The sequence below is a fragment of the Poecile atricapillus genome, chromosome 11, assembly GCF_030490865.1.
Source record: "Poecile atricapillus isolate bPoeAtr1 chromosome 11, bPoeAtr1.hap1, whole genome shotgun sequence".
NCBI lineage: Eukaryota > Metazoa > Chordata > Aves > Passeriformes > Paridae > Poecile > Poecile atricapillus.
Window position 1 is genome coordinate 10,621,595 of NC_081259.1, and position 24,506 is coordinate 10,646,100.

Sequence of the window (24,506 nt, forward strand, 5' to 3'; positions counted from 1 at the left end):
CCAGTTTTCCCTTTACCTGTGAATAAGAACAGCCAGAGCCAGTGTGTGATGTTTGGATCACAGTATAATGCAGTCTGTGTCTGTCTTTGAATATCACTGTAAAAGTTTAAAAGACCTAAATCTTTGTTCTGATGCTCCTGCATATTTTTAAATGTCTGAAGCAGAACTGTGATGTAAAAAGGAAGGAAAGGGAGATAATTGGGTGTCAGTGCAATAAATAAGTATATCAAAATCTTTTAATGTGAGAGAAAACAGATAATCAACTAATTTGAGATAAAAATCAAACACAACACACCCATGGATTTTCCTAGAATAAACGACATTCATTCTCAGTTTTTGGTTTCTAGCATTTACATGCCTTCATTTGAGCTATTAATGCTGGTCTGTGTCCCAGCTGTCTCATGTAAAGTACGCAGCCAGCTCCTCTGTGAAAGTCTTAGAAATAACCATGCTAAAAAGAAAAAGTTGTCTGAATTTTAGAAAGCTTCCAAAATATTGTTCTTGAAAAACTCAGTGAATTGTCAGACACATTTAAACCCTTTTAAGTTCTTGTTTGAGTCACTTAATGCCTGTGAAAGTGATGAGAATTGGTTAATCTCTGTTCGAAAGGTTACTAGAATCCTCTGGGGAAAATGGCTGATTTCGCCTATAATATCACATTTACTAGACATAGCATGTTCGTTCTTTTTGAAACATGTATAATTTTCACTGAAACATATGAACTGTTTTCTCCCATCAATAAAAATCCTCTAACAAATGACCCAAAGGTCTCTGCCCCGGGGTCCTTTCCCGCTGTCCAGGCTGAGGGCGAGGCACCAGGTGGGGCTGTTAAAAACGGACCCAACTCATTGTCAGCATTGCTTCCTGCCCGCGACTCTGCGCAGGCTTGTTCCTTCTGAGGAGGCTTGAATTTTTTTAAGAGAATGAGCGCTCGCAGCAGAGCGGGTTCCCGAGCAGCCAAACGAAGGCTGTCTGGGGAAGGTGCTCGGCCAGCAGAGCTCCCAGCGCATCCCCTCGCCGCTATCGTGACACTGGCGTGAGGCGCAGCTCGTAGGCTCGTGACGTCACCCCGCGGCCGCGCGTCGCCAGGTGACCGCCACGTCCCGCTGCGAGATGGCGCCGCTGCTCGCCCGAGGAGACCCCGCCCCTCCACAGAACTCATACTGCCATTGGTGGTCTGCCTGACCAATCAGCTCGCCAGGCGCGTTCCCGCGACCATGCGCGCCCGCTTTCAAACAATTAGCGGGGGCGGGCCTGCGCTCCGCGCGGCTGGGCGGGCTCTGGCAGTCGGTTGGTGCTCGGGGCTGTCAATCAGCGCGGCTCAGGGTGGTTCTGGCCGCCGGTTGGTTCTCAGGGCTGTCAATCAGCGCGGCGGGCGCGGGCCGAGCGTGAGGCGGAAGAGCGGCGGGCCCGCTCCGGCGGTGGCTGTGGAGGGCGGGTGGCCCCGTCGGCTCAGGTAGGTTTCAGTGTCCGGGCCGCGCTTTGCCTCCGTCTCCGGCCCTGGAGGCCTCGCCGGAGCTGCACTGAATAACGGTGGCGTCGCCGTCTGAGAGGGCTGAGGTGGTGGCGGCCAAGCTCGCCCCGCGCCCCTGGAGCTGCCCCCGGCCCGTCCAGGTCCGGCTCTCCGGGGCTGGTCGCGGCTTTGGCGGCTGTGCACTCTCGTCCGGCTGCCTTCGCTCCGGGGCTGGGGAGGGCCCTAAGGGAAGGGAACAGGGCCAGTGGTCGTGTACAGCTGATGTGGTGTGGGGGCAGGGGGTGTCTCAGAGCCTCCTGTGCGAGGGGCCACGGGGATTACACAGGGTGCAACAGAGACAGGAGCCGCGTTGCGAGGCCTCCTGCCAGCTCTATTGGAGAGTTTCCTTGAACAGCATTGGGCAAGAAGGTCCTTTAAACGCGGCGAAGTGTCTTTTAACTTGGAAATAATGCTCTTGTAATGTTACATTATACCAAGTGAAGACTTCAGTATGTGCTACACCTGCCTGCCCGAACAAGTACCTCTTCACAAGGGAGCAACTTGTAAGCAAATGTGAACCAGCACTTATATACAGTAGCTTTCTGTGAACACACTGCTCAGTGTAGACAAGCCCTCGGGAGTCAAGACTCACTTCCTTCAGCTGTGAAATCTGGAATTGATGTGGTACTTTTCAGATTTCCGTGATACTTTTCCTATTTTTCCTTTTGGAGCTGTTATCCAAATGTACAAGGAACAGCATACTTTCAGTTTTTAATACAAAATATAGTTAGTTATCCTCTAGAAGAATACAAAGCAAGATATAGAAGTGGAGGTAACTATCATAATGTATCACATCGTATGTATACTGTACAGCATTAGAACTTGCAGAAAATAATGTCTGGTTGTAAGTGAACTTCAGAAATTATTTAATGTCAGCTTATGAAAAACCCAAATAATTGTTTTAAATGCTGAATTCTTGGAAGTGTGTAGGCTTGGATATATGAGAAGCAAGTAAGTAATGTGCAATGACTGTTTAAAAAATTACATTTTTGTGTATGATTGGCTAAGTAATTCAGGTGATGAGGGTGGTGCTTTTTGATTCCTCTTGTATTTTACTCATGTGTGATGTTTTCCTGCCCTGTGATAGGTTTTGCTGGATACACAAAATCAGTATTAGAAAACAATGTCCCTTGACTTTGATAGTGGAGCTCTACAAACTCAACATGAAGATGAAGACTATGACCAAGAAGATTATGCAAGAGAACAAGAGGTGAAAAAGAATTAAGTAATTTAGTTACTTTTGAGTTTAGCTTCTTCCTATCTTTTAAGTGTTTAAAAAGAAAGAATAAGGTTTATGTAGTCTGGTAGGAGTAAAAGAGGGTGCAGACTGTGCCACTCTTGAAAAGCATAAAAAGTAAAGCTCAGGTGTGTTTTAGTTGTGGTGGTATTTTTCTCTGTTTGTGTCCAGTTGCCTGGTCCAGAGAAGATCACTTTTCAGTGATGACTTCTTGAACATAGTGATACTTACCAGCAAGTTCTTACCTGGATTTCCATCCAGACCTCTCAAGAGCATGTTTTGAATGTCCACTATTCTCTTGCCTGGAATTTAGAGAGGAGAAACCCTGGCATGATCAGTTTGCAGATCATTCTTTGAAATTATTCTGTCCTGGGACATGTCAACTAGATGGCATTTTCCTTACCTCTTTCTGGTGCAGTTCTTTTCTTAACAAGAGTTATGCAGAAAAATGCTTTGGTTGGTACTCTGGTCTAGTAAGCATTCTGTGGTATAAGTATCTTTGTGAATTTCAGTGTTGTGAATTCTTCCTTGGAGGAAGAAAACCAGGATTTTGTGCAAATGGCCTACTTTGCCAGGGTTTTTGGGCTGAACTTTTATTAATTTTCCTGAAGAGCATATAATGAATGTTGTTTGTTTTATTTCAGTTGCAGCAATTGTTGACAGACCTTCCCCATGATATGCTGGAGGACAGTGGAGACCAACTCTCCAGTTACTCAGACTGTAGCATTCAGGAGGCTGAGGAACAGTAAGGCATTTGGCACCATCTTATTATTATTTATGTTGTGCTTTCAAGAAAAGAGCAAAGTCTGTGTTGATGAGGTGTGTAAAAGCAATCCAAGTAAAAGGGGAGCCGTGGTGCAATTTGCAGTAAACTAGATGTACCTTAATTTAAGAAAAGATGGTTTGTTTTTTTCTGAAGTTACTGGTACACAGTTAAGCTGCTTGTGTCTCTCTAGGTCACATGAGCCTGGGAAGCTTGATGGAAGGTGGAATGATCATCCACTGATAAGTGATCCTCCAAATGTAAGCTTGTATGAGAAGGGATGTAATTACTGCTTGTTCATAATTACATGCTAAATATTGTTTAAATTCATTAGAGAAATACATGTAGGTGATGTGTTTTGGTATTCATTTGAAGTGTTTCTAGCTTGAGGGCTGGCAACTTCTGAAAAAGGAGGGTGGGGTGAAATCTCAGTTTTGAGAGAGCAATTCTAAACCTCATATTCATTCATAGGGCTATGAACAAGGACAAAATCTGTACCCTGAACAATTCTTGTGTGACCAGAAAACTGATCATGTTGAAAAACATGGGAAGAATTGGAATGGCCTACATAATGATGAAGAGAAGAAACATTTATATGATGTTAAAGAAGATTACTGTGGCCAGGATGGCCAAGATGATCCAGATGATGCGTATCTTGGTAGAGATGGGTTTAACTCTCCAAGTTGCTACCAAGAGAACAATGTATATCATCTTCCTGAAAACTTCAGGCCTTATACAAATGGCCATAAACCAGAATTTAACAATCAGCAAAATAAAATAATAACATTTTCAGATGATCCGAAGGAACATCTTAAGGTATTTTAAAAGCTGGCACATTTTTTGTCTCTTGGAAAATTTTCACAGGTCTTTAGCTATTGGCAGTAATGTTTCTAGATGCCTTCAGTCTCTTACAATCATTTCAGTTATGGGATGTTTCTGTAGCCTATTAAAAATGAGATGTTAATAACTGAATTTTCATGTTATGGGTTTTTTTCTTTCTCTTGTTGCCTTGGTAGAATTCCATGAGGTAAACTGAATGTGATTCACTTAAGTGTGTGCTTACTCTACTTTAAAGTGAAGTTAACACTTCACTACTTTTCTAAGGTGGAAGCTTTCATGAAAAATTCTGTCATGCTTAAATGGTGTGCTGGATTGGAGCCTGAAAATGACGAGCTGCTAGAATTCTTCTTAATATCAACCTGTAAAATGAAAAATATTTTCATTGAGCAAGACTATAGTTCTGGTTTTAATTTATTTCCTCCTATGTATATATTGTCACAACAGCAATTTGTTGCATCTGATGTTGTCAATGGCCAGTCACCAGAATCTTACAAAGTGACTTATAAACCATACCAAAATGGCATTCATCAAAATATTCCAGGAATCCAAGAAGGAAACAGAAGAAATGAAGTGTTTGAAGATTTGCAACGTGAATTCTTGGGCAATGATGAAAGTAAGTGTTTGGTGCTTAGACTTGAAATAAAACTGTGTAAAAAGTTCACTGGAAATCAGTGATAGAAGATGTGTTGAGTTCAGTAGTTTTTCAGTAGAGGACAACTAAAACTATGTTGAACAAAGTATATACTCTTTTATATCTAGAAATCATCTCATTTTGCTCAGGGTATATGAGTTTTAGGCATTAAAAATGTAATTTTGACTGATGAAACTGAAAAATTATTTCTGATGGCTTGATGTCAAACCTTGTTGACACTTTGTCTCCTTCCATAATATTGGAAAATAAAGATTCACTATACCTTAGGAAGTGTACTCTGAGTGATGCCACATTGGGCTTTTCTGTTAGGTACACTTCAAATGCCAGAACTACTTTGTTAGACATGTAAATTTGTAGTGACCACCCGTCTCTGAGTTCACAGCATGTAAACTTTTATCTTGGCTTGCTGTTAGGTTAGAATTGTAGTTTGCACAATCCTTCAGCCATTGCTGCCAGAGCAATTTGTGTGATGGGAATCAAATGTAGATTTAAAAAAAGATTTTGTGCGCCAGCAATGAACTTAACAATAAAAAAAAAAAAATCTGAGGAGGAATTACAGTGATGACTTTCTTGGTATCTGTGCTGACTTCTCTGCATGCTGTTTGAAATTTGGCAGATTCTTCAGAGAATATGCAGATTCTTCAACTTCAAGTTCTAAATAAAGCAAGGGAAAGGCAACTGGAAGAACTTAATGAAAAGCTAGAGAAGAGTGCACAGCAGATTAGGTATTTGAATCATCAGCTTTCAATGGTCAAAGGTAAAATGTTTTGTGCTAATTCTTAGATTTTATTCATATCTAGCAACTTTTTAATTCTGAGATTGGTTTAGAAAGTGTGTTTGAAGGTATTTATCATACTTACAAACTAGATTTGGGACTATATGCATCTAACCCTCTTCCCCCAAACATTGTTCTAAGTAAAAATCTCTGGATTTGTGCCTGACTGCATAACTTTTACTGTATTTTCAAGACCACTGTTGTTTTCCGGAGTCCCCATGTGTCAGGCATCACAAATATATGGAAAAGTGAAAAGTTTGCCAAAGTAGTCCTTTAAAAATCAGGGGGAAAAAATAAAAGTTGACACCAAAACACCCAAACCCCAACAGGAGAAGTGGACATTTATGTATAAATTGTGTGGGGTTTTTTGTTTGTTTGTTTTTTGTTGGTTTTTTTTTTTGGGCTGTCTGTTTCAACAGGCCATTTCATAGACTGTATGTAGAGAAAATCTCTTTCAAAAATTACAAAATCTGTGGTGGAGACTGATGATTGTTTTAGATTCCCATTTCTTATAGGAACAGACAAAAAAAGTAATAAGCTTAGAGAATTAAGACTAGAGTTTTTAGAATGCAAAAGAAGCAAAGGAGAGAGAAAAGTTCAGCTGTCAACCACTTGGCTGTGTCTTGGCTGTTCCTCCAGAGGACTCTACCTTTCATGCTGTAAGGGAGGATGTGAGGTCCTCCTGCTGCCAGGATGGGTCTTGTACCTTCAGGACCCTACTGGAAAGAGTGTATTAGAGTGTTCCCTGCTGCCAGGATCCTGGAGACAGTGGTTGCTGGATGGAGACTGAATGTTTTTGTTCAGTCTTCTGTTGTCCAGATTATAAGACAGAGTGAATGGTTCTGTAGAGCAGGTTCTGAGCAGTCGTGTTGCATGAAGTGCTTGGGTAGCTGGTCATGGTTCTCACACAATTATATCTCTTTCTTCAGATGAAAAGGATGGTTTGGCTCTTAGTCTTCATGAGTCTCAGAAACTCTATCAGAACGGAAAGGAACGGGAAATGCATCTTGAAGGTCAAATCAAGGCCCTTGAAACTCAAATTAAGACTCTTACTACCAATGAGGAGCAGGTACAGTAAATATTTATAGACTCTTTATTGTGGAAGACCTCTACAGTTAAATGTGTGGTGTATTTCCTTTAAACAGGAGTGCTAGTCTCTGGAAATGCTGGTCATGATCATTGCAAAAGCTAAATATATGATGGATGAGGATAGGATTCATTGGTTGGAAATACTGTGTATGAAAACACAGGCATTATCTGAAGACTTGTAGCAATTCTTGCACAAAAGAAATTGAACTGATGCACAGAATATTGGAGCAATATTGGAGTGAAATGTGTATAACTAGGAACTACTGTTCCTACAGATACTGAAGCAATCCAAAGTGGCAGAGGTGGCCATGGAAAGCATGCAAAAGCAGCTGTTAGAACTTCAGCGATCAGATGCCCTCCAGCGAGCCAGAGAACAGCATGAGGGCATTATTTCTGCACTCAAGCAGAAGTATGAACAGCAAGTATTGTCATTAGAGCAGAAACTTGATACTACACAATCTGCACTTCGAGAGCAGGTGAGAAATTATTTTAGGATGCTGAGTACCGTACTGGAGAGACTGTAGAGCTCCCCATGTTTTCCAAACTGCATTTCTTGACCTACAATTCTAATAACTCCTTCTGGAAGCTGCTAAGAAAATGGAAAGGAAAGCTTCAGCATTATGAGGCCTATGTGGTATGTTTTCATAAACATCTCCAGGCAGTTGAAAGTTCAAATTGTGAGTTTGTACACAGCAGAAGCAGAGGAGGCAGGAATTAATTGTCTTAGTTGCTCTCTTGAGCTTTCCGTCTGTGCACAATCTTTTTATCTTTTTTTGAAAGACTTCTGCAAATAACTCTAGGAAAGAAAAGTACTAACTAAGAAATAATGTGATATTCTTGCAAGGAAAAAACAAGAAAGACTTTTTATTGAACAGTCTGTTGCCACGATTTGGTCTCAAAATGCTGAAGGATGACTAACCACTCAACAGTGATTTTCCTTTAGAAGTAAGGATTTAAAAGTAGAGGAGGCTGTCTTTAAGATGCACATGGTTGTAGAGCTTACTGAAATGATTCTACTTCATATGTCATAGGAATCCATTCCACTATTAGAAATATTCAAGCAATGTATTCAAGGCAGGTCTTAATAAATTTTCCTTTTATTTCACATAAAGAAAATAAGATTAAATTTCTGTAATTCTTGTCTCAACGTATAGAAATACATGGGTTGTATACTTGAAAAGGTACTTGCTTCTAAACAAAATGCACTGCTAAATTTTTGTCTGCTAGTACCACAACAGAGCTTATGCAACTTTGTCTGTACTGTAAAATATATGGTAGCATGGTTGGGGTATTTAAAGAAGGAGATCTGTTTTTTGAGAGAAAGAAAAGTCAAAAGGTGTGAATACAAGGCACTGTGCCTCCCAGGTCTGTGTAGGTAACTAAGTAATGCCATGTAAACATCTGCTTTGTATATCCTGTGAAAAAGAAATTAAGTTCCTCTTTTATAGAGTATTGGCACTTTCTAGCTTGGCTTTAGCTCAGTTAAAATAAACTGTCTTAAGCTGAGGCTTGATTTTTTTCTGCAATAGACTAATTGTATGTGATTAATTACAGGAGATAATCTGATGTACTGAAAAGTAACTACTCTAGGAAATATGAAATTATTCTCATGCGTGTATGTTTATACATGAGTACAATTACTGCCTCCCAGTGAAAACTGAACTTCAATGCTGTTAAGAGGTCACTTGTCAGCTTAGGACAGTGTTTGTTCTGTGATTGATTTAACTGTCCCCTACCCCTTTAGGTATCAGATAGATTATTTTTCTCCTTTATCCTATATATATTGACTTTTTCTGTATCTGAAGTTGTTCTAGATTGTTAAATGTTTGTAAAATGAGTAAAAAAACTCTCTTCCTAGAAAGAGCTTTGCAAAAATCTAGGAGAGCATGTTAAGCAACTTGAAAAATTGCTGGAAGAAACCAAATGTGAAAAAACTGAAATAATAAATCGACTGACAAGAAGCCTAGAAGAAAGCCAAAAGCAGTGTGCAAATTTACTGCAAACAGGTCAGCCTTTTACTCACACTATTGCCTTTCCTTGCAGAAATGTCTTCAGTTTTTCTAAATACGAAATTGCATATCGATGTTTCTATGGAAGTGGGATCAACATCAAGCTAATTGTGTTCTGGACTGTTTCCTGTGCAGTGGATTAGTCAGACTTAACTTTAAGTCTAGACTGAGACGTAAAAACCAAATAGAAATAAAAGCAAACAACATCTCCAAACCCCAAACAACAATGATTAAAGTGTTTTCCTATGTATTTTGTGCTGCATGTATGTAAATTTTGTTTTATAATAAATAACAGGGTTTGGATGCCAGTTACTTAATCTTGTGCTAAGGTGGTCAACTTGACTTGCCATTCTAAATTCAAGTCTTAGTGAGAAGAGTTGTTTTGGGAGCTGAAGGCTGATTCTTGGAAACCTGTATCATAAAAATAGATTGTGAAATGTTTTACAATTTGTGCGTTTGACTTTTGCCTACCTTCGCACATTGAAGTCTTTTGATAGTAATGCACTTAGTAGCTGTTAGTGAGCTGAAGGAAATAGAAACAGTGATGTCTATTGCCAGAATCAACATTGCTATTTTTAAGAGATCTTTCTTCAGATTGCATAGACTTCCTTGCATATTTATGACTTGCTTTTTCTTTCCTACAATAGGCTCAATGCAGGAGACAAATCAGTTACGGTTTCAATTGCAACAAGCTCAGTCTGCACAGATGATAAGCAACAACATGAACAAGGCTTTGCAGGTTAACTTTATTGACTATTTTATGCTTGAATAAAATGTTTTCATTTGATTGGGGGGGAATTATAACTTAGATGCTGGTGGTTGAAACATTTTAAATTTTGGGGGGGAAGAAGTACATCATCTTTGACTACTTTCTCTCCCAGTGTTGCATGTTGGACTTCCTCCCTCCCCACCAGTTAAAACACAGTAGGGCAGTTGTACTGGCACAAATCTGATCTCATACTTCTGTCCAACCTGCTTTTGGAAAAAAAAATCAATGTAAATTCAGTGTTCTGGGAGTCTTGTCACTTAATGAGGAGGTATATTCTGAAATTTATCTTTTGTCAGCAAAAGGGAATGCTGGAAAGTCCTCTGTAAAGCATGAGTGAAAGTCTGTGTTTCCAATTCAGTTCATATATTTGATTTATATCTGTTATCTTGGAAACTATGAGTCCTACTAAGTACTGGAGTAATAGCTGTTTCTCCAGGTATGTACTTTTCTGTTGTCATCCATTTTGCTATCTATACAAGGACAGCAGGAATGCAGAAGAGCAAAAGAAATAATACTTCATAGATGAACTGTAACAAGAACAATAGAGAACATTTCTTGTATATTTTAATGAATGTGTAGTTTTAATATATGCTTTGCTAGAGGTATCAGAAATTAAAAATGAAAGTATAAGTAAGTAAATGCTGGACAATTCAACTAAATACAGCTAAATATAACTATATTTAGAAGGAAGAACTCCATTTATTTGTTTTCTTTGGAAGAGTTAATCATGGGCCTGATATGCTGGATTGGAGTCTCTCTGATCAGTGTAATTTTTTTTTCCTGTCTCTTCCTTTCAGGAAGAATTAATGGAACTGAAAGAAGAAATAGCTTTGTATGAATCTGCTGCCAAGCTTGGAGTATTTTTGAATGATGCAGGTGGAGATCGACGTATGAGCCTCGGTGATTCCTATGTAGAACTGGGAATTAAAAAAATCACAGGGAAGGAGCCAAAATTCTGCAGGTATTGAGTGATTATTTTTGAAAGAAAAATTTTAAATCCTCTAGGAATTATGCAAATTATGTATAAAAGGACGGTTCTACTGGATCAACACATAGGTTTTTGATAGATATTTGAAATACTGCTTGTATTGCCAGGTAGTCTGAGAAACAGAAAAACTGTATTAATGCCATAAATTGGTTGCCTAATTGCTGCTTAATAAGTCTTCAGATTTTATAGGGACTGTATTACTGTTCCTTCAATTGTATCAGTTATATTCATGGATACTTTTTTTGCTCAAAGACTCCACATAGTTGCTTGAAGCTAAAGCTATCTTTTGTACCAACCAGTTGAGTTGTTTCCAAACTCTTCACATTGTTTGAGAATGAATCTTTTGAGGAAACAACTGAATTAACAAGTTCTCTCTAAATTAATTGCAACTTGATGAAAAAGCTTTGATATTTATATCCTCTTATGCTTTTTACTATTACATCTTGTACATCCTGGTATTTCTGGTAGTATTAGTTGCTCTTCTCTTTGCTACCACTGCCTTTTAGATAAACGTGTTTTGTCTTTTAAATACTGAACTGGTTATGTCTTTCCTGATAGTGCAATGCAGAAGAGAGACATGGATAAAGAGCTCTCTAAAGATGAAATTATTGTAGAATTAAAAGCTGAGCTGGAGCGTTTATTGAGCAGTAATAAAATGAAGAGAAACCAAATTACTCAACTACAGAATAGTCTTAAAGATTGTCAGAAGACACTAGAGGAATACAAGCAGTTGACAGCAGAAAAAGCATCAAGAGATTCAGAGGTTTGTTCTTTTACACTTTTAAAAAAGTCAAATACTCCTGGTTTTGGTGAACAAAACCAACATTTAAGCTTCTTATGAGAACAGATCAAAAATTTATGTGGAGCTGAATATTCATAGCAACTCTGGTTTTGTATCTTTGGTTGAACAGAAAACAGCTGAATAGCAGAACCTGGGCAGCATATGCATTATTAAGTGAGTCCTAAAATGATGACTTACATGCTTGAGAGTGATTAGTGTCTGCCCTACTTTTGTTAGAATTAAATTTCATTGGAAAAAGATGTTTTTCTTTAGCCAAAAGGACCTTGTAATTTCTCTAAGAGGGCTGATAGTACCATTAGATTATGCAAACAGAACATTTAACAAATTGCCTTAAGAGGACATTCACAATGTAGTTTGATCAACAAGGAATCTCCTTGATATTGCATCTCTCTTCCATTATTGCCTTCCCTCTATGGATTGATCATATTTGCAGTATCTGTACATGGTGATCTGGATGTGGGATAGGAATACAATGTATGTGAGAAGTGTGCTCTCTGTTGGATGACTGTTGTCATTCAGCTTGCAAACACAACACTGAGTGTGTGCTTCTCCAAATCTTCATGATACTGAGTTTTAAAAATTCATCTAGAATAGCAGTGATACTGTGATCTTGCAGTGCAATAATTTCTTGGGCTTTTATTTTTTTTAGTACAATTTTTATTCAACAACTCTTAACATTTTTAAGCATTAACTGCTAAATCATTTATATCTTGAAAGATATAATCTTAATTTTATTTATTTTTAGCCTGTCACAAATTTGAAGGATGCTTCTGATAATCTGAAGGAAGAAGTTCTGAGACTCAAAAATACTAACAAAGCTTTGCTACAGGAAGTTGAGGTAAGACAGAGGTGCTGCTTACCACTACAGGAAAAAAAATCACAAAAACCCCCACCCTGTGCTAAAAACCTGTGATTAGAAAAGATTCATACAACCCCGTGTTACTTGACCCTTTTTTGTCCAGGCACATAAATCAACTATTGAAGAACTGAAGGAAAATGAGGAAAAACTGAAAAGCTTAAATCAAGACCTCTGTTGTCAGATGAGAAAGATGGTTCAGGATTTTGATCACGATAAGCAAGAGGCCATTGACAGGTAAGCCTCTTAACTTAGTTTAGTTTAATTTGTGGATTTTCACCCTGCACACAGCTTGTTCCAGCTATCAGGTACAAGAGGAGGCTAATGTTACAAAGGTATTTTCTTACAGAAAAGTTGAACCTAGATAGTTGAAATCGGGTAATTATTTTTTCTTTCCTTGAAATTGTAGGTGTGAAAGAACTTACCAGCAACACCACGAGGACACCAAAGCACATTTTGAGAAAGAGCTGATGGAGAGGTTTGCTTTGGAAAAGCAGCGGCTTCTTCAAACTTCTGAAGAGAAAATCTCACAGTTAAAGTAAGACTTACCATTATTTCCATTTTTACTGAAACTTTCATGTTTCCTGTCTGACCTTCACTGCTAGTTACACTTTAAAGATGGCTTGCTGTCCTGTGAGGCCAGTTGATTATATGTTATCTGTCCTTTGAAGGGATAATATAGAGGAGCTGAACAAAGAGATTACTGCAGTGAAGGAATGTTACATTGGAGTTTGTCGGGAGAAGGACACCTTGGAAACTACTTTAAGACAGAAATTTCAACAAGAGCAGCAGCTGAAGGAAGAGAAGGTACAAATGGAAATGCCTATAAACCATATAAGTTCACACTGTTTTCAAGATGTAATATTAGTGTGTTTAATTTTGTAAATGTTTGTGGAACCTACTTTGGAGAGATGCAGTTGTATCAGAAAGTTCATATGTATGACTTACTGGTTTTTAAATTAAGCTGGTGGTGTGTCCTGGGCTTTAAAATATTGTAACTCTTTCTAATAGCTGTTTGTTTTCATGGAGTGAACTTCCATAATTCTGACTTCTGAGGATGCTTAGTCAGCAGTATGAGCTTTTACATTTACAGAACGTTTTCAAAAAATCGTGAATGATGATATAAGTGTACTTCTCCCTATACAAGACTGATCTAAAAAATACTGTGGTTTTTTTAAGTAGTAATGAATTCAGACTGATTTGATTAAAAACTTTGCTTTTGTGACTTTATCACTGTGCAATGACTGAAGTAGATCAACTGCCTGGATAAGCAAGTACAATAAAGAGGTGCAGCTCCAAGTATGAGGGGAGTAAAGATACTTATAGCCTATAATAATTTCTGATATACCATCTTAAAACACTATTTTTGATAGCTGAATCTCTTGTCTGGGTGTCATCAGTAAGATCAGTAAGTGCACAGCCTCTAGAGAGTTAATCACATCTCAGGCATTCTCATTGCTTTGTAGCAGAGCAATAGCTGTGCCTTGGAGAGTACTTCATTTATTTATTTTTGGTCTAGCTCAAGAAACAGCTACTAGAAGAAAAAGAAGTCTCCCTTAAACTTCTGAGGACTGAGCTTGAAGAGGAACACGGAAGGTCTATGATAGCAGCAAAGAAGCAGTGGCTGGAAGAAAAAGACCAGCAGGTTCAAGAGGAAGTTGCATTAGCCAAAGTTCGCTGGGAAAAGGAAGAAAAAGAGGTGTGAAACTTAGATCAGGGAATTAAAATTTTTGTTTTGTTGTTGTTGTTTTGCTGTTTATTTTCAGAAACAGAACTTTAGATTTATGTGCTGTTGTTCTGCCATTGGAAGTGGCTGTTAAGGATCTGTCATTTTAAAATCCTCTGAGGAACTCATTAGGTATGACACGTTTCATATCTTTAAAGAAACCCAAAACTTAGATCTTGCAAAGTAACAATGTTACAACAGTTGGTAATAAGCTGTAAAGTTATGCTTTGTGTTGTTTCATTCAGGTATCATGTAGAAATCCTTTGTGTATCCTATCCCATAGAAAAAAGCTCTGATGAGTCACCATACTCTCTCCTCTCTGTGCATGGTTTTGTTCTCCTCCTGTTAAGGATAATCATTGGTGCGAACAGTGTTTCATTTGCTAAACACCAGTGAAATCTATTTATTTAGACACTGGGGAGATTTTCTTAAAAAAATATTTTTTTCCTTAGAATAAAGAACAAGTCTTTGCCAAATTAGAAAGAGAATGGCAAAGTGGGTTGGAAGAAAAGAGAACTGTAGTTGAATGTAATGACTGCAGCTGCCAAACTGACCAAGTTACAGCTGTGGATAAAGTTTCAACTAAAGAGTTAGGACTGTTGAAGACCAGAGGCTGCAGATCCAGAAGCCTCTGAAAAGGCCTTAAAAGAATTTGAATTAGAACCAGAGAAGAAATACTGTAAAAATCTTGCCAGGTAATAAATAATTGTTCTGTCTGCCTGGAGTCTGTGAAACTGCTGTGTCCAATTAAGTCACCTTAAAAAAAGACAGTGGACTCCTCCACGAACTTCTTCAGTTTAGTATTGATATTTGCTGTATTAGAACTAGAGTTCTTAAAAAAGTTCTGAAAAAAACTGTAGCATGTGGTTTGTTTTTCAAACTGTTAAACAAGTTTTGCAGGCATTTTGAACAGAACCAAGCAACACTGAATTAGTTTTTTATACAATTTTGTTAAAAATAAATTCAGTATTTTTAATTTTGGCATAATTTTTGCATGAAGAAATGCATGAAGTGCTGCTGGTCTGATTATTTTGATTTCTGTAAATGTAGGCAATCCAAACTGAAGTCTGTTCTTACACTGTTACATGAAAGTAATAATAAAAATGTACTCAGTGTACCTACCTACTGAAGCAGATTTTTTATCTGTTTAAAGGTAGATGCAGCTTTAACCCAAGCTCATGCCAAGTGGCTGCAAGAGTACAAACTGAATCTAAAGGTAGAACAAGAAAAATGGGAAAAGGAACACCAAAAGACTACAGCAAAGCAGGTAGCCCAAAATACTACTAGATATGTGTTGATAAACAGTTGTCTTCCAAATCCCGTATATTACTGAGAAATTAACATAGACATAGGCACAGGGAGTCACTAAGGAAAGATGTTTCTTGTGTAGTCTGCCCCACATCCATTTTTTTTGTCTAGATATGTTTTATTTTTAATTAAATAAATGGAAAAAATCTCCAATAGATTTATAATGACTCAGAGTTACATTTTGTGTATATATGAACGTGTGTGTATATCTCTAATGACTGTGTTATATATTTGCCAGTTAGCCCTGGTTCTCTCAGCTGCTGAGGAGAAATGGAAGAAAGAATATGAAAGTACAGAGAGATCTGGACTAAGAGTTAAAGAACTTGAAGAAAAGATAATTTCTCTGAGGAGGGAATTGGAGCTAAAGAAAGAGGAAATCCCTGTAGCTGTCAAAGCAGAACTAGCAAAAGCCCGTGTGCAGTGGAACAAAGAAAAGCAAGAAGAAATTCAACAGATACAAGAACAAAATGAGAGAGACTACCAATCATTCTTAGATGATCATAGAAACAGAATTAAAGAGGTCCTTGCAACAGCAAAGGAGGACCTTGTAAAGCAGAAGAACGACCTCTCCATTCAGAAAGAAGCAGAAATAAAGATGTTACTAGACCAAAAGCAGAGAGAATGGGAGGTTCAGGAAACCAAGAGACTGCAGGATGAAATTTATCGGTATGAGGAGAAGACTCTGGTTGAGCTGGAGTATTTGTTGAGTGAAATTCATGAAGAGCTAGTCAAGTGTGCACAGAGTAAACATTCTTGGAAGGACCAGTGTTTTGACTCTCATGTTCAATTAACCAGTCAAGACAAAGACAAACTGAAGGCTTGTTTACAAAAAGCCTATAGAACCACAGTCTGCACAATCCTGGAAAAGAAAGAGCAAGAATGGAAAGAGGTAATATTTCTGTAAATTAAAACTACCACTCAGACAAGGGATTTGAGAAGTCAGGCCTGTTTTGTGTCCAACATTTGTGTTCATTGGTATGTGTACTCTAAAACTAAAAGGAGCCTAAATCTACCATTAGCAAGTGAAAACAGAAAGGATGTAGCTTTGACATCTTCAGTCTTTAAAGAGAAACTCAGGTTAGGAATGTCATTTATGCAAAGACTTGTAAATTAAGAAGATTAATCCACCTGTTTAAGGTTGGGAACCTGTTGAAGGCTCCTTGTAATCCCTTAGCTGGGCTGTAATGACAGAACCCACCTCAGATTGTTGCATAGCTTCAAAATCCAGTTTGCAGTGGTGATTGGATACTGCTTGTGGATCATGTTATGCTTTTTTTTCCCTGCCTCTTTATACAAATAAAGATGAAAACAGTAAATCCTTTTTGCAAATTGCCTGCAGTAGGTCAGTTTGTCAGTTAGTCAGTTCTGTCTTGGGAATAAGAGTCCTGCCTATTTTATTGTGCCTCTAGGACATCTTTTTCAGTGTGCCTGCCCAAAGAGGAAAGATGTCTTACGCTCTCCTAGAGGAGTTGGGGCTAAGTCAAATTGTGTCTCAAAGCCTTTGTTTCTATTTTTTTAGCAGATTCCTCTTCTTGCAGTGCTTATGCTTGTAATAAGTTTTTTGTTGTGGGGAGCATCCCACCAGAAGTGCCATTGCCACCCAGCATTTAGTAGCTGGGGAATTATCCAAGAGTAGGACAGAGAAAATGTCTTGTTTTTCAAGAGAAGATGGGATGTTACCATATCTTTAGTGTTGGTATATTTCTGTTCAGCCAGTGGGCCTTAAATATTTTCATGTGACAAGTCATATCCACAATGGTAAAGAGAATCAGGAGCTTTTTTCCTGTGCCTTATGCACCTTCTGCAGTGGAAATGAAATGTCTCTTGGTAAGCTGCTTAATATGCCTTTGAATCTCAAAACATTGGTTGGCTTGAACCACCTTATCTAGTGAAGTCTTTTTAATTTCCTGGTAGTGTCTTTTCTCTTTTAAAAGCAAGTTATGTTCAGTTATTCAAAGACAGGGTATAGTTCTGCAATGTTAAGGGCTACTGACACTTCCAGATAGTACTCAAGATATTCATGCCCTGCTGTTGCAATGATTTATGCTAAATAAAACTTCTATATCATAGAATAGATGTTTTCTTCACAATTTGACTTGTAATCTGTGGTTCTACTGCAAGTTTAAAGTACCTGTGTTAAAATTACTAAAGTTACTTGGTGGCCAGGGGTGGTTGTGGTGTGGAACACTTTTTTTGCTGTGTTGGGTTTTCAGGAAGTGTTTTTCAATTGCAGAGATATGAAGAGCTAGTGAGTAATGCAAATAAAGAATCATACCCTTACCCACAACATGGTGCAGGAAACACTGGGGATGTGGCAAGACCCCCTGTGTGCAATGTTGGACACCAAGAAGAAGCACAAAGGAGACTGAGAAGACAGACAGCCATGCAGGAAGCTAGAACAGACAAAGGTATTTGGTTTGATCTTAATCTGATGGATTGCATATCATCAAATTAAGCTTGTTAGTAGCAGTCTTTAATAGTCAATTTCCTATTAGTGACCCCAATACAAAGTTAGTTGATTAGTAAATATTTGGGTGATAAAGGAAGATACAGTTCTTTTGATTGTAAGGTTGTTTAATATTGCATAAGCTAAGTTAAAATCAGAAACGGCAACAAATGGTACTGGTCTCCAGGTTGCTGGGCTTTGAGGTTTCATTTTATCAAATGCTAGTAGCTTTCTGCTTTTGAAAGCCATTCTTCAGGTAGAAAGAAATGGATGTCTCATCTGCTAGCAGTGTGTGTATTCTTTGGGGGTTGTTAGGAGTAAAACCTTTGGAGTATATAACAGTTCATATGCAAGGCAGTGTTAGCCTTGATATGCAGGGCATGATCTAAACTATATTTTGTAAATGGGTAATACTAGACTGGAGCTTCAAAGATTGAATTATACTGCTTGTTCATGGCATTACACAAGACAAGGAATTCTGCATTCATGTAAAAGATACTATTGTGTCAAGAACTTGCTTGACCTGGCATGGTAGTCTTCTCTGGTTCTTTTGGTCAAGAATGTAGTTGAAAAAAGTGTGAATCCCTGGGTGGTATTTCTCTCTCTTTTTGTTTTTCCCCTTCTTCTCTTTCTCCCCACTCCCTGTGCCTAGTATGTACTTTAGCATTGTAAATTGGTAGAATTGCTCTTCTCAAGGCTGTCACGTGTACTGTGGCAAAACTGGAGACAGTGTAGATGAGAAAAACTTCATGGGAGGGACAGATGTCCCTGGGGCTTTCTGTTTAGTTTGAGTTCTTACGCAACTGAAAAACATAAAGCAGCAAAAGCCAAGAGAGTTTTTGGCTCTGTGCCTGTAGTGTGGCTTGAATTCCTTCAACACCAACATAACAAAACAGCCTATTAACACAGAACAATACCAGCACTGCAGTGCTCCTGTCTCTAGAGCGCCCTGGCCTGGCTGTGGGGAGCAGCCATTGCTGTCCTGGAAGGAGCCCAGTCTTTGTGTATCCCTTAACCAGGCTCAGACGTGTGTGAGGCTTTCCAGCTGGGACAGTTTCCTTCAGCTGACTTCAAAAGACCCTGCTTGGCTGTTTGGGTTTTTTTAAAAAAATAATACTAAAAAAATTTTTGAAGTGTTTAACCTGCAAGTCTTTGCTGACTGAAGAACTCAGATCATCACTGATGGAAGTGCATTGAGGCTGTGAAGGCTGTATGAGTTGATAGATGCTGCTGCACCTTCTGGAACAGAGTACCAGCATCTTGTGATTAGTTTAATTGGGCTAAAATATTACACACTTTCCAGTGAGAAGAGGACTAAGTAGAACGCTGAAAATAGGTTGGGCTTGATTCTTTTTTTTGGTCCTTTGTTGATGTATAACTTTTAGCACTTACTGTTGCAAGTCAGAAATGTACAAAAAGGAACCTTGGGTCTCGGGAACATTTGTGCTGCAAACTCTGCTGCTGAAAAAAGAGAGGCTGTGTGGCAGGACTTGAAAAGAGAGCTGGAGATGGCCCACAGACATCTTCAGCTTGCTTTGAAGGATCATGAGGCTAAGTCAGAGCCAATCCAAGGTTAGGATTATTAGTCACCTAAACACATCTTTGATTCTCTCATCTTTTGGATCTTTTAATTTTCAGTGGGTACTGGGGTTTTGGTTATTAACCTAAAAATAAACAAAAAAAAAAACCCTCACCACAATAAACCAACAAAACCAACCAAGCTGTATCTTGTATCTTTCTATTGCGAAGGCACGATTGCTAACCCACAAATTAATAATTCTTTTTCACTGTTTGTCAAAACCACCCTTGTTTTTTTATCCTGTCCTTTCTCTCCAAGTACACTTGATATGGGATCTCAGTTTAGTATTAGTAATGGCATATGAAGACTTTAAGCTTATTTAATTACTGTATGAGATGATTTTTATATTCAGACTTCACTAAAGGGTGTTGGGATCAATTCCTATCTGCTTGTTACTGCAACAACTGTACTGCAGCTAGTGATGCTGTGGGACATTGAGCTCTTGTACCAGAGATAGCAGTTATTACCTAGCATTTCTTGAACCTGAATTTAGAGAAATGCAGTGAATATTTTTTTCATCTTTTGTAATAGAAAATGAGATGGTTCCAGGGGCTCTAATTGCGGAAAACTCTGAGATGAAGACTAAACTGAAAGACCAGGGATCACCACCAAGGTATTTAAAACTTAATAAGATGATTTCTTATTTTGGGAAGATATAAGTTGCTTTTTTGTGCAGTGTGATGTGTATGCATTTCAGGTCACTGGGAGGTATCTCAAAACCTTGTGCATCCTCTGACTCTGTGAAAGGTCTGGAAGAAATGCGTGCTCACTATATTAAAGCTTTGAGCAAGATTAAGTGTAAGTACTAAAATCTTAGCAAAAAATTTAGTGGAGGAAAATAAATTACTTTGTTGCTTTTTCGTTCAGCCAGCTTGGACAGGAATCTGACAACCAAATTACATGAGAAGTAAATTTTTCGATCTTACTAGAATGACTGTGAGAAATGGAATTGTCACCCTAAATTCAATGTATAATTGTGATGGGCAAAACCGTTTCACCATCCTTGTTTTGTTGTACTGCAGTATATATTTTAAAATGGTAAAGTGTATTTTGAGAACTAATCTTGTTTCTCCAGGAAAAAACCTACCTAGCCTGCAGCTTGTCCTGAGAGAAAATCTGCTTTTCTCTTGTGCTTTATCCTGCCTTCTGGCTTAGTCAGCAGCCTTCTGGCTGAGGAGAAAGGATTAAGTGTAGCACCAGGTCTTACCTGAGTGCAGCAGGTCCCCAAATTCCAGCTGCATGGCCATTGAAAAGTTTCTAGATCCATATTTTACCAGCCAACATTCCTCCCAAATCCCTGTACCTGCTTAAGATGCAGAATCAGACAACTGAATTCTTTTCTGATGCTTCATATTGACCTGCTGTGGTTTGCCCTGGCATTCATCCAGTAGGCAACAACTGGCACGAAGATTTGGTGGAATGTCGGCAGGTAAATCCATGTCCTTTCTGACTTGTTCTAGGTCTGATAGACAATCCCAGTTTGTAGTGTTGGCTTTTTCCTCACTCTAGGGGAAAACTGGTGCTAATGAAGTGTGTTTGTAGGTGATATGCTTTGTTATATCCGTGAAAGTAAGGAACGAGCTGCTGAAATGATTAAAGTGGAAGTTTTAAGAGAGCGCCAAGAGACAGCACGGAAAATGCGCAAATACTACTTGACATGCCTTCAGCAACTGCTCACTGATAATGGCAAACATGAAGGGTAAGTTCAAGTATGTTTGGACATGACTGTTGGCTGTGCAAGAGGTGTGTACATGTTAGTCTGGTGTTTGTCCACCTTGGAGCAACAGCCTGGCCTGAAGTCTCGCCAGGGTGTGTGTATTGGTGCCAAGTCACTGCTGAGCTGCCTGGCACACTGTCCTTTTAGTATTCTCTGACTCTCAGTAACATTGCCTTGAAGTAAAATGTAGAGTTGAATTGCCCTTAAACTTGTTTTTGTTTTTCTTTTTTTTTTCCCCTCATATTCTGCAATTCTTGACAGAGCTGAAAAGAAAATAATAGATGCTGCCAGTAAACTTGCTACAATGGCTAAAGGACTGGAAACACCTCTTCGACACATTCCCCAGCGCAAATCTGCCCGCCCAGGTGTGCTGGATTCTGTGGTCCTTCTGTTCTTGATAATACTGATTTAATGCATGCAGTAATGAAAATGCTTTTCTTCCAGTATTAACATTATCTTCAATTATCTATCTCTTTCCCTCCTCTCCTAGCTCTGTGTTTAAATTCTGATCCTGGAGGTGACTGCTCCAAAAGAGATTATGTGCTTCGGACTAGGTCACGCCATATGGAAAGCAAATCATGTAGTGAAAGCAGTACTGAAAAAGCCACTGATAAAGTTGTCCAAAAGCGTGTTCCACGTGACTTGAGACAGCAGTTTGATGCAACACAGACCAAAACACAACATGTGCTTCATGAAACAGTGACTTCAGATATTCAGAACAGAAATAATTCTCAAAATCTGGATGGTACTTCTAGGGGTGTTCTACCAGAATGTTATCCAAATGAAGATGGAAGAAGAGAAAAATATGGCCCCATTGCAAATATAGACAAAGCACCTTTGTGTGCTGTGAGTAATGGCATTGCTCCTCCCTCTGCTGGTCAGGGAACACTACAAAATATGCGAGTACCCAGTGTTACAAATGGCTACACCAGCTCTGGGACAACTCATCATATGCTTAAGAGCAAGAATGGAAGAAGGGGCTTGAAAGAGGATAAATGTATCCAATCGTGTGGAAAATGGAAAACTAAGTCTAAGAGAACTCAGGAATTTGATTTTAAAGATGCTCCAGAAAGAGATGAAGGAAGCAGCAGTGAATGGAGTTCTGGGAATGGAAGCTTGCATCTGGATTGTGGTGAAATGCCTCTCTTGTATCCTCAACAAAAAGCCAATACTGATGTTCAAGCACAGACTGTGTACAATGAAGAGTTTTCTCACATCAGGTCACTTTCCCCTGCAGATGAAAATGTTACTTCTTGGAGAGACATTTCTAGGGGCAGTGGCAAGATTCTCAGTACAAAAAGCAGCACAAAAGTTTACAGCAGATAGCAAACCCAGAGTGTACTTCATTCCTCAGCTCTTGACAAATCAAATTCAGCTGTCTCACAACTCAATGCAACATCAAATTCAAGTGTAGGAAAATGCTGCAACAAATCTTTGTAGAAAAATGGTGTGGAATCTCCAGTCTCAGCAAGATAGTGGTTTTTAATTAGCCACTCTCTAACTTGAACCAATACCAGCAGTCCCTGTTTGAAGGAAAAAAATAACTTGATGTTTAAATAAAAGTGTGATGATTGAGGAAAATCTCTTCTACTGTGTCCATTTCATGATCAATGTTACACAAACAAATTTTATCCAATTACTTGAAATATTACTGTGGACTTTTGTTTACCTTTGTAATAACACTTCCACAAATGTTTATATTGCACTAGATACAAATTTATTAAATAGGTTCTATTTTTATATTCAATTTAGCGTGCAGTGTTTATCTAAAACCAAGCTACTGTAACTTGTCATTTTTTAAATGGTTATCAAAATTCTTTCAGAGTGTAATGAGAGATGTTTTGGAGTTTGTTTGAAGTTAGTATTTTAATTGACTTTGCCATTTTGAAGGACCTCCTGTAACCTTCTGTTTGTGTTCCCACAACAAAAGCAAATATGCTTGCATTTTTTCATTAAATTATGATTACAAATTATGTTTCAATTATTTTTCTCTTTGATACAGGAAAAAGTAGCTCATACTGTGTGTAAGAAAGGTATCAATTAGAATGACCTTCTTCTGTAGGTGTTTCTTAATTAGTATAGGTTATCAGAGTAAACTGAAGATGTAGTAATTTTCCCTCCTGATGCTTAGAAATCTCCTATTTTAAAGGCCTGCTCACATTTTAAAGAGAATTGCAAAATGTATCTTTTTTCCTAGACTTTTTCCTTCCCTTGTGATGGCATTTCATTTCCCATGATCCTGTGATGAGCAAAGGGTTTTGCTGCTGGCTTGCACTGGGGGTGATTAAATCACACTTGTTGCAATTAATAGTTATGGGCCAGCAATTCATAGCCACAGTAATATGGGAATTCTAAGCAAAAAGGTTTTGCTTGCTATTATTTTGTGATATTAGAAGAAGAAAGTCTGACTGTTCTAAGGATGTTCTGCCTGCCTTTCATATGAAACATTTAACTGCTTATTTGTTATGGTTGCTTATTTGGTCCTTCGGAGTTGAACATCACAATTCAGTTTGAGAATCTTTTAAGTTTTCAGAAGAAAACAGTACATAATCTGAAGACAAATGTGTTTAACTTCCTTTACAAAAATGTCCTGCATATTTATATTCCAGGACAACTGGCCAGGCAGAATGCATTTCAGCTCTTGGTACACAGGCCTGGGTTGTGACTTGAGACTCTCACAGACACGCTAACGAGAGACTTCTGAATTTCCTGGTGGCTTTCATGTTGCCCATAAATCCAACCCCACTTCCTCTTTAGTGAGGTGGGGTTTGTCATCGTCAGTGGGAGCAAACAGGCCATGAGAGACCACTGGTGCCTAAACAAACATGGGCTGTGGTTAAGTTCAAGGGCCAAATTCCGAGCTCTTAGCTGAGGAAATAGCTGTGGCCTTGTCTGCAAAGGAAAGTTTTTACTAGTTGTCCTCTAAGCCCCAAGTGGAGGCTTTTTTATTATTTTTTTTTTTTCCAGTGATGAGTGGCTGTTTCTGGTTAGCTTAAACATTTTCCTGAATTCCACAAGGTAAAAAAGAAGCACATTTAATCCTGCATAAGAGGTACTTTTACAAGTGTTTAAGCCAATACATCAGATTGATTCAATCCCTGGGCAAGTTCAGAAGCTGACGCAGCTTACAGATTTGATCTGTAAAAGTAAACATCTAGCTATCCTGTAGGATATCCCTGACCACTCAGACAGCAGCTGAGGGCCCATCATCTCATTGCTGTGGACCAAATGGAACTTTTCTAAATATTCCGTCTGAGATGGGTTCAAGAGCTTCTGTTCTCTGTAGTTGCTCCCAAATGTCACACTTAGTGGCAATGTGCAAGCTCCTTTTAAAATTCTAAAATGTAACTTTTTGCAATGCATTTTATTTCTATTGCCTTGTTCAGTGTTGTGTACACAATTTCCATGGCTTTTAACAAATTCCCTGTGTTTAAAAG

The 24,506-nt window shown here is 38.6% G+C and overlaps 1 protein-coding gene across 1 annotated transcript; it reads left to right on the top strand.

Moving 5' to 3' along the window:
* Window positions 1-1,395: 1,395 nt before the first annotated feature.
* CEP152 (centrosomal protein 152) lies at window positions 1,396-22,994 on the top strand. The gene is made up of 26 exons (XM_058847267.1): window positions 1,396-1,456; window positions 2,601-2,723; window positions 3,395-3,495; window positions 3,707-3,773; window positions 3,985-4,329; window positions 4,798-4,966; window positions 5,622-5,762; window positions 6,710-6,849; window positions 7,145-7,345; window positions 8,728-8,875; window positions 9,526-9,617; window positions 10,445-10,608; window positions 11,194-11,398; window positions 12,183-12,275; window positions 12,400-12,530; window positions 12,703-12,831; window positions 12,965-13,100; window positions 13,813-13,992; window positions 15,173-15,286; window positions 15,566-16,216; window positions 17,561-17,735; window positions 19,884-19,965; window positions 20,050-20,150; window positions 20,895-21,051; window positions 21,331-21,434; window positions 21,560-22,994. Exons 2-26 carry the CDS (start codon window positions 2,637-2,639, stop codon window positions 22,393-22,395), a joined length of 4,749 nt encoding a protein of 1,582 aa, XP_058703250.1. The 5' UTR covers window positions 1,396-1,456; window positions 2,601-2,636; the 3' UTR covers window positions 22,396-22,994.
* Window positions 22,995-24,506: the final 1,512 nt, after the last annotated feature.